The following is an 18,463-nucleotide window of genomic DNA, read 5'->3' as shown; positions in this document are numbered from 1 at the left end:
AAGATAATCACAGAGAACAAGTGTGTGAAGTTTCAATCCATTCCCTTCAGTAGTTAGGGAGATACCAGCTTGCACGCAAAAACTTTACCAAGAATTTCTAAGTCGTAAAAGGGGCATAATTATGCAAAAAAGCCAATCCGAGTTATAGGACTTGTGCCAATCATGTAAGATAATCACAGAGAACAAGTGTGTGAAGTTTCAATCCATTCCCTTCAGTAGTTATGGAGATACCAGCTTGCACGCAAAAACTTAACCACAGGGACGCCGACACCGACAAATGGGTGACTGCATTAGCTTGATTATTCTGCGAATAGTCGAGCTAAAAAGGACATTACAAATATGCAGTATTACAAAAGTTAAAAATTTGTCGTCTGCATCAATAAAGAAGAATGTTTTACAAACTAGAACTCCGCAAGTCGGATGTGTCGCCTTGTGAACAATATAGTTTAGGAGAAATGGCCAGGACAAAAATGAAATATGAAAATTAACAAAGGGCAATAACTCAAAAAATAAGAAGTGCAGAGCAGCAGTTTCTGTGCACTGCACTTCTTATCAATAAGATCTATCATCCAAGTTTCAAGTCAATAGCTTTTTTACTAAAAATGGCCTGGACAAAAATAAAGTATGAAAATTAACAAAGGGCAATAACTCAAAAAATATGAAATGCAGAGTACCGGTTCTTGTGCATTGCACTTCTTCTTAATATGATCTGTCATCCTATGAAGTTTCAAGTCCATAGCTTTTATACATTAGGAGAAATGGCGTGGACAAAAATAAAGTATAAAAATTAACAAAGGGCAATTACTCAAAAATTAAGAAATGCAGAGTACCAGTTCTTGTGCACTGCACTTCAGGTCATTATAAGAAGCATGCATACCAAGTTTGAAGTCAATCAACTTATAATGACTGACTTATGCTTTGGAAAAGCTTAAGGGGATGCTGACAACGACGACGACGCCCCCGACAAAAGTAACCCCTATATGTCGCCTTTTTCAAGGCGACACAAAAATGAATATGCACAATTTGCTGTAAGGCTTGGAATTGTAATGGACAGGGGAGAGCAGCTGCCGCCTTTAGACTTAAATTGTCATAAAAATTGTGGTGTAAGAAAAAGTTGCTTCCCTTAAAACCAATCATGTTTAGGAAATAAAGTTATTCCCATTGGGTTTTTTTTGGTTTTTTTCAATTTCGAAAGTTAAGGATCTTGAAAACTTCATATATAAATACAAACAATTCATTTACATTTCAATGTAGAATTACTATCAAATTTATACATTCCTAACAACATTTACTTTTTTGCAGGGCAGTTAAAACAGTTAAGGACAATGAAATGTGACATTTAAATTAGGATAGTTAATATTTTCATATTTGTTCCTAACAGATAATGAGGTTGTTGAAAGGTTAATTACTTATAGTACCCCTGTCCAACGTTTACTTTTGGATGTGAAATAGGAAATATAGTACGGACATTTTCTTTTGGACTCACTTATATAGTAAAAATTTCCTACCGGACATTTATTTCTAGATGAGCAATAGATAATAAAACTTGGCATTTATACCTGACATTAACTTTTGGATGTGGAATAACTTCACCGTCACAATTCCATACACTAGTTTTGGAAGTTTGTCGTTTTAATTTGGCTATTTTACTTGATGACATATCTTCACCATTTGATATACTGTCTAAGTCTGACTCTTCAGTTAGAGGACGGAATGTAAACTCTTTTACTCGGTGCATTTGTATAAAATCTAACTGGTGACGCTAAAAAGTAAGAAAGAATGAAAATAAATCTAACATGTGTCACAAAATCATAAGAACAGAATAGGCATGAACTATTAAATATTTAAATATCTTTTATTATGTTCAGACATATAACGCTGATTGCATCCCCATATTTCATTTGATATTGATACAAAAAAAATAAGTATTTTATCATCTCAAAGTAATCAATTTAATCTTTTTAATTGATATTAAAACATTGAAATGCCTTTTGCAATGATATTTAACTAAAAAGGGCCAGGAACTTTAATCTTTCTTTTTCAGATAAATTACTGTTACTTCTCATGAAGGCATCAACAATGGTTGCTATCTCGCCTGTTTTTATTCGGCTTGTAAGTAAAAGCCTTTTTCTAGATATAAATAGGGCATACTTTAGTAATCAATACATTATAATCTTTTGTTGTTGTAAAAGGTTTCAATTTAAATTGGAACCATTTATGTTGTTTGTACACATCCCAGCTTCACACGAAGAAAAGTACCATTAAATACCCCTCCATGCATTCAAGTTGGACATCAAGGTAAAACCACCTTTACATTCAAGACAAAATTCCCACAGTCCAAGAATCTTAGTTATCAAAACATAGAGTTCCCTAGAAGACACATTCAAAGTCCAAGAATACTGATTACACATGACAGGTGCTCCAAAAGCTAAAAGATAACATCGATCTATTTTTAGTCATAGTGACCTTCAACAAATTGACCAGGAACCCCATCAAAGGGTAGAGGCTTATAACAAAATACCAAAACACCAAATATCTATGGTATCTGTCAATAATTGATGGCGCAATCAAAGATGGTAAGTAAGTGTAACACACACACACACAGACAGAAGAAAAGAAGGACAAACTGACTCCACTGACACTGCTCCAGTGAATAATTTCAGAAAAAATTAATAAATGACAGACTTACCTCTTCTCCTTTAGCAGTTCTCATGAGAAATTTGAGAAAATCTATTCGTGAACAGTCCTGTACTAAAATGAGATCCATACACCCATCACCAAGGTGACAATATGGTGACATGCCAGCAGGACTTAGATCACAGCTACAGCTCATTGTTACCATATTAACAGCTACAAACTTTCCTATCACAGTCTGCCATTCACCTTCACCATCTACTACAATGTAAAGAAATTAATCAATATTTAATACAAGGGAAGTACAATTTTTTTTATTGTGATTATTTAATACACTTGTTACTTACGAGTCTTTCGAGTGAATACAAAACAATAAATATTTTTCTTCACCACTAATAATCTATAGCAAAAATTTTTTACTGTTTGTTAAAGTACAAGTAATTGGTATTATAGGATAAAAATAGAAATCTGCTGTAATGATTATAACAAAGTGTAGGTCATTTAAAACATTTGAGCCACGTCATGACAAAACCAACGTAATGCGTTTGCGACCAGCATGGATCCAGACCAGCCTGCGCATCCGTGCAGTCTGATCAGGATCCATGCTGTTCGCTTACAAAACCCTATAAACCCTAAGTAGAGAAACTGATAGCGAACAACATGGATCCTGATCAGACTGCGCGGATGTGCAGGCTGGTCTGGATCCATGCTGGTCGCAAACGCACTATGTTGGTTTTGTAGTGACGCGGCTCAATTTGGTACTTAGATTACCTGAACTATCGAGATCAGCTCCGCCAGCGGAGAAATCTACATGTTCTATAAAGTTATCACATAATCTACTGTTGACATTCTCTCTAGCTCTATAACATGTCTCACATCTACAATAACAACATATGTATGTATATTCATAAACTTAACACATACTTGTATCATACATTCAGAACAATGATAAATAACAAACTTTTATCCATGAAAAGTTAACAAAATTAATCAATGATCATTCTAAATTTAAGAAATATAACGACTTAATGTAATAAAGTATCTTAGAGTCTTTCTTTTTCCGTTCTGTTCTTTTATCATTAAAAAAAAAAACAGACAAAAAACAGGTAAAAATAAAATATGCTACAGGACAAATTATGTTTGACATGTATTTTCTTACTTCTTAACTGAACGCATTTATCCACACACACAAAATGTCTTTAGTAGGGGTTTATACACAAATTTATGAAATTTTATGGACTGAATTCAATTACATGTATTGTTCACTTATTTTCCTTTACTTTTATCTTTTGAGAAAACATTATCCCCAAAAAATGAAAACCAATATATAGTCATTATTTGATCAATATTTGATCCACTATCAACATATCTTACCCTGAAACACATTTGACTTCATCTATTGGAGAACTATCATTGTTTGGTGATAACCGGAATTTTATTTCCCCATAATATGAATTGTTAGCAAGAAATTTCTTTGTTCCTGAAAAAAATATGTTGAAATTAAAATAAAAGAACATTAAAATTATATTGCAAAAAATGTAAAAAAAAACACAAAAAACACAACACTTTTTTATGTTTGTTTTAATCTTGACAGGGATTGAAAAGGAGTAAAGATATTTAAATGTGCTCTTTTGTTTGTTTTGACTTGTCAGTCAGGTATCAAACCTCAAATTCAAAGCAGTGAAGCACAAATTTTGAAGAATTGAGTAAATGCAAGTTAAAGCACACTACCTAATTGATTTTAACAAGACTTTGTAAATGCAAGTAAAGCCTCACCACAGAAATAGTTATAGATATTTTAATTTCATTTTTTTTTATACATAACCTAATAATTTTATACAAAATAGTATTTGTTAATTATTTACACAATTTAGAATCAAGTTTGTTATATTAAATGATTTTCATTGATTGAAATATAACAATGTATGTACAGGAACAATGGTGGAGTAATATGGTGAATTTCTACCTATCAACAATCCTATCTCCTGATGAGCATTATATATCAGAAATCAGGTTTATATCGCACTTGATACCTTTGACCCCAATATAAGTGTTATAACAGGGTGCCAGTGTGCATTTTAGTTTTTTCATTCAAATTATCTGGTTCAGTTTGGATAAATATAGTTAAGCCCTTTACCTGCTGAATTTCTTAAATGGACTTGTCAGCCTTCATTTTTAGAACTGTCCATTATCAATTCTGGGGATATCAAGATGAAAAGTTTAAGATAGTAAGCCGACAGTATAGAGCATTGTCTGACTGCACAGATAAGCATGCTGGTATTTAAACTGGTGGCAATTGAAGGGTGATTACATCTGGTTCCAACAGATTACAGGTAAGAATCTTTGCCAGTAATAGTACAATCTATATTATCTATCCAAAAATACAAAAATAATTACATTACCTGACCAATTATATCTTTTTGGTCCCATCCATCTATTACTGTCACTATCTTTGAGTAGATCGCCCATGTAACCATATCCTAACATAGTGACACTGTAGCGTATAAACTTGTCATCTACATTTACAGAGTTTACATCTATACCAATGCTGTCACCTGGAATATATTACAATTTATAGATTTAAATTGGATTTTTTTGATCACTGACTTATTTAATTGAAACTTCTAAATATGAATTCACCCTATTGTTGCGGCTTGCCTTCAAGTTAGGTACTCCGATCTCACTTGAAGTAACTTATTTTTATGCATGTATTTGTCATCAAGACCAGTATACCTGTTTTTGGAATATAAAAACTATTTTACTATTGATTTTTAATGGTATTTTTTATTATATTTTCAGTTTAAGCTCCTTTATTCTGTCAGAAGAATGAAAGCCATTTAAACAATCGAAAAAATAAATAATAAACCTGTTGTTTTTTTTTAAATACCTAATACAACCCTATATTTAATACTTATTGTTGATAAATTTCAAAAATTTTCTGTGTAAAATAAAAATAAATAATAAACCTGTTTTTTTTTTTTAAATACCTAATACAACCCTATATTTAATACTTATTGTTGATAAATTTCAAAAATTTTCTGTGTAAAATAACCATAATTTCCTTTTTTTTCAGTTGAAATAACTAGAACTGCCACTGTCATGGCGTGAATACCCCCACATACCACTTTGTCAGAATCAACAGTGGCCATTTAGAGCTCAAGGACATCCTCCCAGCGAAATCTGAGGTTACTAAGCTAGTTCATTGCTAAGTTATGTATTCTACATGCTTCAAATGTGAAAATGTCAAAATCAATACACTGCAAACAGGCATTCGGCATTCTAAAGCAATTGAGGGGAAAAGCTTTTTTTTTGTCAAGGTCCCTGTGACCTTGACCTTTGACCCAGTGACCCCAAAATCAATAGGGGTCACCTTATGGTCATGATCAACCTCCATGCCAAATATGAAGACTGTGGGTCAAAGGAATCTTAAGTTAATGGGCGGACAAACTTTTTTAGTCAAGGCCCCTGTGACCTTGACCTTTGAGCAAGTGTCCTAAAAATCGATAGGAGTTACCTATTAATCATGACTTACCTCCATGCCAAATATGAAGACTGTGGGTCAAAGGAATCTTAAGTTTTTGGGCTGACAAGCTTTTTTAATCAAGGCCCCTGTGACCTTGACCTTTGACCCAGTGTCCTTAAAATCAATAGGGATCATCTACAAAATCATGACTAACCTCCATGCCACAAATGAAGAATGTGGGTCAAAGGTTTCTTAAGTTATTGGGCAGACAAGTTTTTTGAAGTCGAAGTCCCTGTGACCTTGACCTTTGACCCAGTGACCTTAAAATCAATAGGGATCATCTACTAATCATGACTAACGTCCATGCCAAATATGAAGACTGTGGGTCAAAGGAATCTTAAGTTATTGGGCACACAACTTTTTTGAAGTACAGGCCCCTGTGACCTTCACCTTTGACCTGGAGACCTCAAAATCAATAGGGGTCATCTACTAATCATGACTAACCTCCATGCCAAATATGAAGACTGTGGGTCCAGGAATCTTAAGTTATTGGGCGGACAAGCTTTTTATAGTCAAGGCCCCTGTGACCTTGACCTTTGACCTGGTGACCTCAAAATCAATAGGGGTCATCTACTAATCATGACTAACCTCCATGCCAAATATGAAGACTGTGGGTCAAAGGATTCTTAAGTTATTGGGCGGACAAGAAAAAACCGACGGACAGCCGGACGGACAAGCTGATTCCAGTATACCCCCCTTACAACTTTGTTGTGCGGGGGTATAAAAATGTTATAAGAATGATTTGTGCACATTAAAAACCAAGTAATTACCTATAAGAATATGTAATGTAGATGTGACAACATCACTAACACCTGTTGTTGTATATACTATTGTATTTGTAGAACCTGAAATAATAAAAACAACAACATATTGATGTATAAAACCTTACTGAACTAAATATCTTAAATAGACCTGTCCATTTATCAATTTGAGTGGTGGCTGGTTAATGTGTCAGACTAGTTATTTAAGGATTGCTGCTATGTGGTTTCAAACCCCATCAGGGGCAAGCTGTTGTTTGTCAGTGCTCATTGCATAGCAGGGGCGTACCTACCGATACGCCAATACGCACGGTCTAATAAAAAGAAAAGAGTTTCGAAAAAATAAAATATCAAAAATGAAATCAATAATTTGGGCGTAGATTGATCAACATATTCGTAGCTGCTAATTGATTCTATAGGTATACTTAGGATGTTACCTTATTTGAATATGCGTTAACAATCAAGAACTCAATTATAAGAAAAGGGAGAAAGCACATATGAGCAAATTAAAATAAAACAATTGCTTGTGTATATCAACGGAAGCCATGTTAGAGAGAATTATTCTATTGTTGTGTTAGTCTCGCATTCGAGAAATCCGTGTTTATAAGGGGGTAATGGTTTGAATTATCTTTAAAATTTTCAGTTTATACCACCCCTATGCGAAAGATGAGACTTTGAAACTCAGAAAACAAAATATTCGGCCTTTCAACAGAAACTTGGTCAACAGAAACTTGGAGTGACGTACACAATGTAAAACTATGATATAAAAAATTTCTTTGGAATTTTCTCTTTTTTTCAGATTGAATTAAGCTTTAAAGAATCAATGTTATAATGCTAATAAACCTCGCCAAAATCAAAATAATGATAACAAGATTGCATTTGAGAAAAATGCTATGCCACCGCATGGTTCAAATTTCATAGCTGTACATCAAAGGACAAGAAAGTAGGTCACATCATCAAAATCTAGGTCAAAGTTCAATTTAACAACTAAAACTGTGCACATGGTCAAAATGTCATTGCTGTACATCAAAGGACAAGAAAGTAGGTCACTGTCCCCTTGGGCAAGGCATAATTTTGAACACCCAAGGGTTTAATAACAATCTTGATACAGGTCCACCAAACAACATTTCAAATCAAATATTAAAGCTATAGCTTTCTCCCATTCAGAAAAAATTTTTTTTATTTTCTGGTTTTTACTACGTGTACACAATGAGAAATCACTGCCCCCGGGCAGGGCCAATTTTTTGACATTTAAAACAACTTTGGTAGAGGACCTATAGATGATATTATATATCAAACATTTAAGCTCTATGCCTTGAACCCTTCAGACAAAAATTTTTTTTCACTATATGTACATAATGAAAATCAATGACCCCCGGGCTGAATCAATTTTGACCCCAGGGCTATAATTTGGACAATCTTGCTAGAGGTTCACTACACACAATGTTTCATGCCAAAATATCTTATCTCTATCCTTTGTAAAATTTAGAGAAGATGATTTTTTAAGTTTTTAACTATATACATATAAGATAAAACCTATGGCTCCCAGGGGCGGGGCTAATTTTGACACAAGAGGCAAAATTTGAACAACTTTGGTAGAGTACCTTTAGATGATGTTATTTAACAAAATATTAAAGCTCTAAGCCTTGTACCTTCAGACAATAAGATTTTTTTTATTTTTTACTATATGTATATATTGAAATCAATGACCCCCAGGGCGGGGGCAATTTTGACCCCAGGGCTATAAATTTGAACAATCTTGCTAGAGGTTTACAACACAATGTTTCATGCAAAATATCTAACCTCTAGCATTTGTCAATTGCTAGAAGAATTTTTTTAAAGTTTTTTACTATATACATATAAGGAAAACCAATGACCCCTGGGCGGGGCCGATTTTGACCCCAGGGCTATAATTTGAACAATCTGGGTAGAGGTCTACAAGACAATGCCTTATGCAAAATAATCTAAGCTCTAGGCCTTTTGGGTCTTTACAAGAAGGTGTTTTAAGTTTTTACTATATGTACATATAGCGAAAATCAATGACCCGGGGCGGGTTCCGATTTTGACCCAAGGGCTATAATTTTAACAATCTTTGGTAAGGGTCTACCAGATGAATGCCTCATGCAAAATATCTAAGCTCTAGGCCTTTTGGGTTTTTTACAAGAAGGTATTTTAAGTTTTTACAATATGTACATAGTGAAAATCAATGACCCCCGGGGCGGGGCCAATTTTGAACCCGAGGGCTATAATTTGAACAATCTTGTTAGAGGTCTACCAGACAATGCCTTATGCAAAATATCTAAGCTCTAGGCCTTTTGGGTCTTTACAAGAAGATTTTTTAAATTTATTCTTATAATTCCATTTGGTTGCCATGGCAACCAGATTTCTGCATGGAATGAAATTCTTTGAACAACTTTGGAAGCCCTTCACCCAAGGAACAATCCTGCCAAGTTTGGTTGAAATTGGACTAGTGGTTTTTCACAAGAAGATTTTTTAAGTTCACTATATAATCTATATAACACACACACAAACACACACACAAACACACACACACACACACACACAGGTGAATCGCTATATGCCACCGCATCGCAGATGCTGCGGTGGCATAAAAAATTGTCCAATATATTGCAATCATTTTTTCAGAAGAATCAAAATCAGTGATAACTAAACATTTATTTCATGTTTTACATCTAGATCTATATGCAAAATTAAGATCTTGTCTGCAACTTGTAGTTTGCGGTTAGCTGTATGGAATTTACCTTGTAGCTATAAGTCAGTATATTATTTGTTAATTTAGTAACATTCGTTCATCTTATATTCATTTCAAATTGTGTAGAATAGTTTGGGCCCTATGAATCAGATCTTTGCCAGCATTTATCGTTACAAACCGATTTAACCGTAAAAATGAATACATGTATTTACAAAATATATCACTACAGAAAGATGTTTCTACTGTATTATTTTATTGTGTATAGAAATAAGTTGCATACTTCTGCAAACAATAACATATATATATTCTTTATTATACATAGTCTCATCTATACATATTTAAAACATAGACAAATATACAACGAAAACAATGTATAGCCATATAAGACACATCATGTACGTCCCAATTCTTTTATTTTCACCAACTTTAGATAACGAGTTGGCGAGCATCCTTTTATGTGCGTGAGGCATTTAACTTCCTGATGAAATATCTTAAATATTTGGAATGGAAACTGAAAGAGTAGAGTTGAGAATAAAAACTGTTAAAGACAATATTTGCTGTCTTCAACATTGACATAATACGCATTTAAAAATATTTTAAGGGACCTAAATGATCGTGCGATACTACATCTTAGCTGATAAATACGATAACATTTCGTTACACTAAAACATTAAAGCTGTTGTGTTTGTATTAAAGTCATACAGATCATTTTAAAGCACATTTTCCTTGATTGTATCTCATGTTAAGTTATGATGAAACAAAAGAAGTATAACAAAGAAAAAACTTGTTAAACATTTCTATTACAATAGAATGACACCTGGCTATGTTTTGTTTTCCTATTAGTAAATAACTTTTGAACTTTTTAAAACATTGTCAATGTTAGACTTCGTGCAATTTCTCTTACTTTCAATGCATGTACTTGATGTTATTTTCATAACTATAGATAAAGACAATAGAAGTACAATTAGCTTAGATGTCCCCTAAATCTCTTATTTTAGCACATCTAGCTATAGTTTATATATATCTCTGGCGACCCTTCGGCCAAAGACCTGCAATCGGCGTACACTCAAAATAAGCCGAGGTACGCCCCTGCATAGTACTGTTTGGTTCCAGGAACAGACTGCCGAGTGTTTTAAATAAGCTTATAGCTTCCAACACAATCAGATTAAAACAAATTCATATAAATTAATTTCGACAAAACCATTGATCATTATCAGGTGCAATTTCAAAAATGTATAAGATACAGATTGAATAGTGATTAGTGCAGATCATTATCACCTGGCACTTTGTGCAACACTGGTGGCATGGGAAGAATATTTTGTCTACAACAGGCTACATTAAGTTCTGTACAAAATTTCAGATCATTCCCTCACTCCATTTTTCCATATTGTGCAAAAAGACCCAAAATTGAAAAGCCTCTCCAATTCAGCTAAGAATAGCATAAATATATGATTTTAAATATAACCTGAATATATTTCTTAATTATGTTTTGCATATCTTTTTGTTTTAGGTACCCAAGCTGATCTATGTAGAAAATTCAAATTTAGTGATTTTAGGTTTTAGTAAATGATACTATCAATATTCAAGTTCCATTTTTTTCAAAACACAAGAACATACCTGCCGGTATTATACCAATTCTTATATCTGGTGGTACTGGATCAAAACTGCATGTCTCTTCCACATCATTATCTTGTTCTGTTCTATTCAATAATCCGTTTAGTATCTCAGAAAACATGCCATCTCCTCCTACACATATCAACCTAAAAATAGTAATAAAAGAAAAATATAGAAACATTTAATATATAGATTTGTAAATGTAGATGGCATTGATCTTAGACAATCTGACCATCCAGGTCAGCTATGATATAAGACGTTTAAGTAAGACTGAGAGTTATTCGGCCAGCAATTCTGTAGAAATCAGAACATCTTTATTTCAATAAATGTTTATAATCTTATATAGATCAGGGGTGCGTTTCATAAAGAATCGTAAGTCTAAAACATAAGACTAAAATCAGTCCTAAGATTCTTTATGAAACACACCACAGAGATATTCTGTATTACCATTGCTTGATAGTAAAAACATTGTAAGTTTTTAATTTTAAAAGAATAAATAATTCAGTAAAATCTCTACTAGAAGCTATACATCTTTCCCAGTGCCAAACAATAATGTGAGAGGTTCCAAGTGATAACATTGACTGGTTGAATAGACCAAACTTTCAAGAATTGAGTACCGTATTCATGTTTACAAAGGGACATAATTTTTATAAAGCAAGTTCAGCAGATGGTAAGGTGGTAAAACACAACAAAAACATAAACAATAATAACTAATATTCAAACGAAAAAACACAGATCAATTTCATGCATAACTGTTTTATTTCACATAGAACTATCTGAGAGTTAATGTTAAAAAAGTTAACATGATAAAATATAATTCATGAATAATCTATCATGGTTATGGTAATAATTTATATAATTATATATTAACCTAATTGTATTGTGTACTTCAAATTTGCTCAAAGGTTTAAAAATTTTGAGAGTTAAATATATAAAATTAATTGAAGAATTTCAATTTTTGAGAGCTAAATAACATGCCAGAGGCAGATTATAAAATATTGCCTTAAGACCAGGAAGTAGTCCAAAGTTCTGTCTGTAAATAAAATCACTATGTACCTGCTGTCTAAATATCTTTTACACTCATTAACAAATTTTTATCTACATACACTTTTGTTAATTATTTAGTGAAAGCAATTTTTATTTTTTAAACTGATAACTTTTTATTTATTTATTTTTTTTTGTATCAATTGGATTCTGTTATATTGCTGTGTTGAATGAAATAACAGTATAATGTATACTACATACTTGACTTCAGCATTCAATTAACAAATAGCTGTAGCTGGTTAAAAAAACATGCAGTATGCAGTATAACCCAGTTATATCAATTTTCTAAATGGCTCTGTATTCTAATGAAAATTGCTACCAAAATGATCATTTTTCCCTAGTGAGTTAGTCTCAGACAAAATCAATATTTTGATTAGCGTATATGAAAAACCATCCTGTTTCTTTCGAAACAGTTGGAATTTATCTACATAATAACTGTATAATGTGCAGACAATTGTCACTCTATTTTTGGCTGACAAGGGCATTAAACATGTTTTAGAGCTGTATATGTTGTAACTAGTGGCTATGCTTCACAGATGACACAGTCTGTTTCAGAATAAAGTAATCTTTTACTTTTCTTAAAATCTTATTAAATTTTTCTTATATTTAATTCTCTTAAAATAATTTGGCTCATGTTATCAAAGTATAAACAATGTTAAAACTTATGTTAATAATAAAGTAAAGAAAGATTGCATTCATAAGTTATTCAAATGACTGGTTCAAAAACTAAATGACTTTATACGATAATAAATTGCAAGGTCATGTAGAAATCTTTTACTCTAAGTTCATCAGTGCTATAAATTCAAAGTTACTTTTACTGTAATTGTGAAGTTAGCTTTATGTTTATTTATACAACTCTCATGTCCTGTTCCTGAACACACAAGTACTGGTGTCATATGAGGAAACTTGATAATGACCCATGTACAGCTCGAATAAGTGATGACTTAGCCAAGTAGAAGACAAGTTCACCACAAACAAGGTCATCCCTCAAGGATAAAACCTCACTTATATTAAGCTTGAATTAAGAAAAAGGTCTTACCCATCTATATCACTAAGATCTAACGAGTCTTTCACAAGATCCCTGGCATGATTCTGTCTTTCAGTTTCTACAACATTAAAAAAAGAACATTTATTGCAGATGATTTTCTTGGAAACAAACAACAACAAAAACAAATAAATTTAAATACACTTTGTAATCACAGCTGCACTGATTTACTTGACAACAATTCAAGTTTTTAGTAAAGACACTGGACACATCAATGCCATCTGGTCATTCAGTACATATTCTGAAATGTTCCCTTAAAATAATTAAAAGCTTTCAATAAGTTTATCCAGAACGAAAGATGAACAGGTCCAGTTATAATATTTACTGTGTTATCCAATAAGGAATGTGAATAATACAGGCATGCATTTGTGTTTAATGACCATTTTAAGAAGTCTTGCGTTTCTATTTAAACACTTTTTTTTATGTTTTGATAGGTCATGTCCTTGAGTTTCACATTAACAAGATATAAACTCATGTAATGCATCTTATGCCTTTGTTTTCCTATAATACAGGATTATATAGTATTGATATTTCATGAATTATGCATGTATACACATTTTTTCTATTATTCATGTTTGTTTGTTTGTTTGTTTTGGGTTTTACGTCACATCAACACAGTATAGGTCATATCGCGACGTTCCAGCTTTACTGGTGGAGGAAGACCTCAGGTGCCCTTCCGTGCATTATTTCAGGCACGAACGGGCACCTGAGTAGAACCACTGACGTTCCTTAATTATTATTCATGTGTAATCCAATTGTTTACTAGAGCTGTCACAGAATTGAGTATCACCCCCACCATTTCTTTGACACAGGATTTTACGTTGGCCCATTTATTCTTACTTTTGAAGGTTAATATTTCAGCTACTGCATAGTTGTAGAAAGTCCTTCAAGGAGTATCTGTAGTGCTGACACAAAATTTCTGACATCTGACCTTGACCTTCTGCACATCATCTTGATGTGGGGGACATTTGAGCCAATTTTAAACAAGGTTGAGACAAACAATATTTGTGGATATATAGGAATAATCTTTGATATAAACTTATAAATAATCCTCTTTTTTTTAATATAAAGGTATTATGCATTATTAATGGGAGAATTCTTACCAATAAGAGTTACTTTAATATCCGCCAATTCAAAAAGAGGTAGAACTTTTTCTCTGTAAATTCTTACTGCTTTCTTCTTCCCAGAAAATGGATTTACAAACACAACCAACTTTTGTGGCCTATTAAATACTGAAATAAATCAAATTTTCAAAATGAATCATAAAAATTTGTAAAAGCAAACATAATAGAATATGAAAGAACCTATACTCATGAAAATGTAAATTTATATAAACATAGTTTAATTTAGTAAAATAGAATCTACATGTGACAGACAACAAAATTATAGAAAACATTCCTGTCTATTTATTGACATATTTATAATTAATTCTAGAATTATCATAATTTTAAGCACTAGTCTACAATGAGATAATTTGTTTCTTGTTGTTTTTTTTCTAAGTCAATATGAACACAATTTTGGTCATATCTTGGCAGTGGACCCACTCAACTTCAGTGATAATGATTTGAGCCGTGTCATGACAAAACCAACATAATGCGTTTGCAACCAGCATCCGCGCAGTCTGATCAGGATCCATGCTGTTCGCTTACCAACCCTTTTACAAGTAGAGAAACTGATAGCGAACAGCATGGATCCTGATCAGACTGTCTGGATCCACGCTGGTCGCAAACGCATTATGTTGGTTTTGTCATGACACGGCTCAAATCATTATCAATTTATCCGCAAGTGTCCGACTACTAATTCCACATGATTTCTGAATCAGTGGTGAGAAACAAATGTTAATGAGACACAATATCCAAGACTGTCACAGAGAAATTTTGCCGCACCTGCAACCCCTAGATTACTTATCTGATGCTCTCCCCCTAAACAGCTAATTACCAGACTACACTAAAAGAAAACATGACAATGAGAGATGGGACATTTTATGAGTTGCAATACTAAATCTATAAACTGACTATGTACAACAGATGTATATTTTCTATATGTATCTCAAACTTTACAAAACCCATGATATAATATTAAATTCATTATTTATACCTGGTGCTTTCAGTGCCTCTTTAATCATAGTAATCCACTGCTGACACAAGTTGCTGTCCTTACACTGGAATGCAGTCTGCTTACATCGCCACTTATGGCCCCCTGCTCGAATAACAACATACACAGAAAAGCCAACAGGTCCTATTGGTTGCATCTCAATACAATACGGCACATTTTCATCTACTTTGTGAGTTCTTTTCAGACTTACTGTGGAAGATTTAGGTGGGATCTTGATTGGCTTGACTCCAATGACCTCTTTTAAGTCTATGCATGTATCATGGCCTGAAAATGAAATTACAGTGCAATTCAAATATTTTTCTCAGCTTAATTCACTCAGTACTTAAATCACATAATATGTATCTTGTACCTGAAAACCACAGACATGTACAAGAAACTTGTTCTATAACTCTGTAATTAGATCATATAACACTAGTAAGTGTAATATGAATTTTTTTTGCATCATACAGATTTAACGAAAACAGTGTTTATTTTTCTTTTCTGCTATTTGACTTTTCATTTTTTTAAACAAGAAATAACTGGTCAATGTTTTCTGTAAAAGGGATGATTTATTTTTAGCAGTTGAAACAGAAAAGGCAACAGTAAGCTAAATACTATCTTAACTACAAATCCTGATTCGGATATTCAAAATGCGCATGCCTAGTTTTTGAATTTAGAAACTCGGATTCCCACTGTTATCCAGCTTCATTTAATCTTTACTATGTGAAACGTCCCATAAGGTATATCCCGGTCAGGACTTTTATGCATGTAATGTCAACAAATTGAAGAAGTTAGTGCAAATAACTACTGAAAGTGCCTACCTACAGACATTATGGATTGAATTTGGACTAGTAAGCGATAGTATTTACCTGCCTTTAACCTGAGTAGGTTGCACTTTATTTGGTGAAAATTGGTTGAAAATTAAAAAAGATCTGGGACTTCAGATAAAGCCAGGTGACAGTTCCGCCACTGAACCTTTCTACCTTGTCTTTATTTATAATATTATATATGAACAACTTTCTTTTGTTGTTTGACTATAAATATGACGTCGCTTTCAGATATTTTTTGCTTTTTGGCAAAGCAACGTCATATCGAAATTGCTCAAAAACCCATAGCATGTTCCGCCATTAGACGCATTCCGCTATCATGTCATGGCATTAGACGTCAGGCTTGACCGACATAAACTATAACAAGCCTGTAATGTCTAATATATTGGACTATGGCGGAACATGCTATGGGTTATTGAGCAATTTCAATATGACGTTGCTTTGCCCAGAAGCAAAAAATATCTCAAAGCGACAACATATTTATAGGACTAATGTTAAGTATCCAAGTCACGAACCGAGTGCCTGTGATTCCTGTCTGTGTGGCAACTTTTTACCTGCTTTACCAGTCCTGGCAGTTGACAGTTTCTGTGTTGCTATCATAAATAAACAAACAGACAAACATATATCATACATACAAAGCAACGGTTCCGTAGCTTGACTTCCAGATGCATTTTGTTTAGAGGTAGCTTCCCAAATTAACTGCCATCTAGTTAAAGTCAAATGATGTGTTTTATTTTGATGTTCAACTTGAGATTGGAATACAAAATCTTCTGTGTTTGCCATTTTACTCTAATCGGAATTTTCGATATTTTTCCTCATTACGCTGGTTTTCTAATTTTCAAGATGGTTCCCTCTCAGTAGGTTGACGAACACTAAAAGTTATTATAGAGTCCAGTCAAATTTTGACTTGTAACATTCACAGGTTGGGATAGTGTTTTAAAAGAAGTAGTTAATATTTATACCTTTCTTATGATATCAATATAATTATATTTATTTTTATTAAAGTTTACTGTCCCGAGACCGGGGATCTTTGATGAGCCAAAATATTTCAATAATATCAAACTACTAATTAAGATTTTTTTTTTAAAAAGTAAAATTATTCAAGATTCAAGTAAAAATTTACATGTTATATGTGCGATTTATTTGATTTTGTAGTATTTATTACTGCACATATTCTACTGCATTACTAACGCCAGTAATTAAGGGCTATTTTCAAGTTGCTATGAAAAATCGATCGGAAGTAGTATTTTCCCACACGTGCGCAATCTGCGTAGGGCAAAGAGTGCATAACATAGTAATATAGAAGAAGTTCATAGACAAATCCGACTGTAGAAAATTATATAAATTAGCTTTTAACAAAAATAGAAAAGATTCCTTTATAGCCTTGTGGCCAAGATTGCGATACAAAGGCATGGAAAAGGAAATTGTTTAAGAATGTCCTCTTACGGTCACGGACCTGTCATTTACATGTATTTAAGAAAATGTGGAATTATATCTATTAATCAAATGGGAGTCAACTAAATTGTTGTTTAAATTGTTAAAAAAACAAAAACTTTTTATAACATATGAAATCGAGGTTAATTATCGTTCTGAAAAAAGTTAGAACAGACACGGTGATGATGCATTTTTAGTGTTCAGTTTACCTGGTTTTATCCTTTATTTGACTGTGATGCAAAGCAGATGATTTTTAAGTCACATAAATATATTTTAAATAGTTAGTTTTTTTTTCAAAATCTTTAAGGAAAGTGAAATAACACACATTTTATCCGATTCCTCATAACACCTGTTAATATTTTTAATGCAAGTCACACTAATTGTCACTTCTCAAAATCAATAACTATTGATGAAATCGGTATATATAAAAGTTACTTAAATTGCGATTTTCATAATTGTACGTGATTAACTATGTCATGGTACTGAAACGTCCCGGTTGAATGAAACAAACAACCGCGTCGCATGTCAATCTGTTTGACACTTACCGCCTGGCCAATCCAAAAGGAAGAGTACAGTACACATTGTGTAATATTATGTAATACAGGGGTAGTAAAATTTAATCTTTAACACGCTGCTGTTTAAATCTAAATAAAGATGAAAAAGTCGTCTAATGATACCTTAAACAGACGACTTTTGTGTGCGCCTTTTGACCATTGGATTATTAGTCCCGCATATTTATTATATCTGTTATAAATATCAATTAATGTTTTAAGTACT

The 18,463-nt window shown here is 32.8% G+C and overlaps 1 protein-coding gene across 2 annotated transcripts in view; it reads right to left on the bottom strand.

Annotated features, from left to right (window-relative positions):
- Positions 1-17,090, bottom strand: part of LOC132729855 (ceramide kinase-like) — a 28,015-nt gene extending 10,925 nt beyond the window's left edge. Inside the window, exons 1-11 of one of the 2 annotated variants that reach the window (XM_060715697.1) lie at positions 16,888-17,090; positions 15,429-15,710; positions 14,435-14,563; positions 13,326-13,392; positions 11,246-11,388; positions 6,928-7,002; positions 5,037-5,189; positions 4,009-4,114; positions 3,406-3,512; positions 2,690-2,892; positions 1,560-1,762 (exon numbers count right to left, since the gene is read on the bottom strand). In XM_060715697.1, coding sequence (XP_060571680.1) covers positions 1,560-1,762; positions 2,690-2,892; positions 3,406-3,512; positions 4,009-4,114; positions 5,037-5,189; positions 6,928-7,002; positions 11,246-11,388; positions 13,326-13,392; positions 14,435-14,563; positions 15,429-15,710; positions 16,888-17,035 — 1,616 coding nt within the window. In that variant the 5' untranslated portion in view covers positions 17,036-17,090. Of the gene's footprint in view, positions 1-1,559; positions 1,763-2,689; positions 2,896-3,405; positions 3,513-4,008; positions 4,115-5,036; positions 5,190-6,927; positions 7,003-11,245; positions 11,389-13,325; positions 13,393-14,434; positions 14,564-15,428; positions 15,711-16,887 lie in introns of both variants that reach the window. The other variant, XM_060715696.1, reaches the window with a different exon arrangement.
- Between the last annotated feature and the right edge of the window lie 1,373 nt (positions 17,091-18,463).

This window comes from Ruditapes philippinarum, unplaced genomic scaffold (genome assembly GCF_026571515.1).
Source record: "Ruditapes philippinarum isolate M1 unplaced genomic scaffold, ASM2657151v2 ctg417_1_1_1_1, whole genome shotgun sequence".
Classification (NCBI taxonomy): domain Eukaryota; kingdom Metazoa; phylum Mollusca; class Bivalvia; order Venerida; family Veneridae; genus Ruditapes; species Ruditapes philippinarum.
Note: the sequence above shows the minus strand (reverse complement) of the source record. Positions and strands in the feature narration are given on the sequence as shown.